Raw genomic sequence first — 664 nt, 5'->3', positions numbered from 1 at the left:
CAACAGCCCCAGGCACGGTCGCAAAAAAACCTCAACTATTTTTTTGCTGCAGTGCCTGAGAACAAGCAAGGGGACTAATAAAGCTAAACCTGGGGCAAGTAAAAAAGCAAAACAAAACCAAAACCCTCCCTCTCCCACCCCATCATGATCCCACCAGCACAGCCCTATCCTCACACTTTAGTTTCTATAAGCTCCAAAAGAGAAGTCCAGGCTGATGGTCAACCAGGCTTTGCTCCAGCTAGCCCCCCGTCAGCATTAGGAGGCAGCGATGGCTGTGCCCCCGCTCAGCTTGACGATCATCTGCTGGCAGTCATTGCAGGAGCGCTTGTCTCCCACCTTCTCCAGGGTGCGGGCAGCCTCAGCCAGCAGGACCGCTCGCTGGCCCGGCGAGGAGAGGAAGGACAGGGGAAGGTGGCGGCAGGCCAGCAGGATGGCTGTGGCTCGCTCCCTTTGGCCTGGCAGGGTGTCCAGTTCACCTACAGGCAAAGAGGAGAAAGTGAAGGGTGAAGCTACCACCTGCGTGACAAACCCCACCATGTGGGCGCTTGACTGGCACCACTGAGCACAAACATCTCTGGCTGGCATCACCGGCTGTGCCAAGAGTTGGGGGCACCCTGCAGACCCCTGAGCAGTTCCTTTAGGCTATCAGAGGAGAAGAGGCTGA

At 57.1% G+C, this 664-nt stretch overlaps 1 protein-coding gene across 1 annotated transcript in view; it reads right to left on the bottom strand.

The window, feature by feature from the left end:
- Positions 1–255: 255 nt before the first annotated feature.
- Positions 256–664, bottom strand: part of SREBF2 (sterol regulatory element binding transcription factor 2) — an 18,742-nt gene continuing 18,333 nt past the window's right edge. Inside the window, exon 18 of the mRNA XM_010012465.1 lies at positions 256–476. Within this exon, the coding sequence (XP_010010767.1) occupies positions 256–476 (221 nt within the window). The remainder of the gene's footprint in view (positions 477–664) is intronic.

Source organism: Nestor notabilis, unplaced genomic scaffold (assembly GCF_000696875.1).
Source record: "Nestor notabilis isolate BGI_N333 unplaced genomic scaffold, ASM69687v1 scaffold20820, whole genome shotgun sequence".
NCBI classification, from domain to species: Eukaryota; Metazoa; Chordata; class Aves; order Psittaciformes; family Psittacidae; genus Nestor; species Nestor notabilis.
The sequence above is the reverse complement of the archived record's forward strand: the minus strand, read 5'-3'. Positions and strand labels throughout refer to the sequence as shown.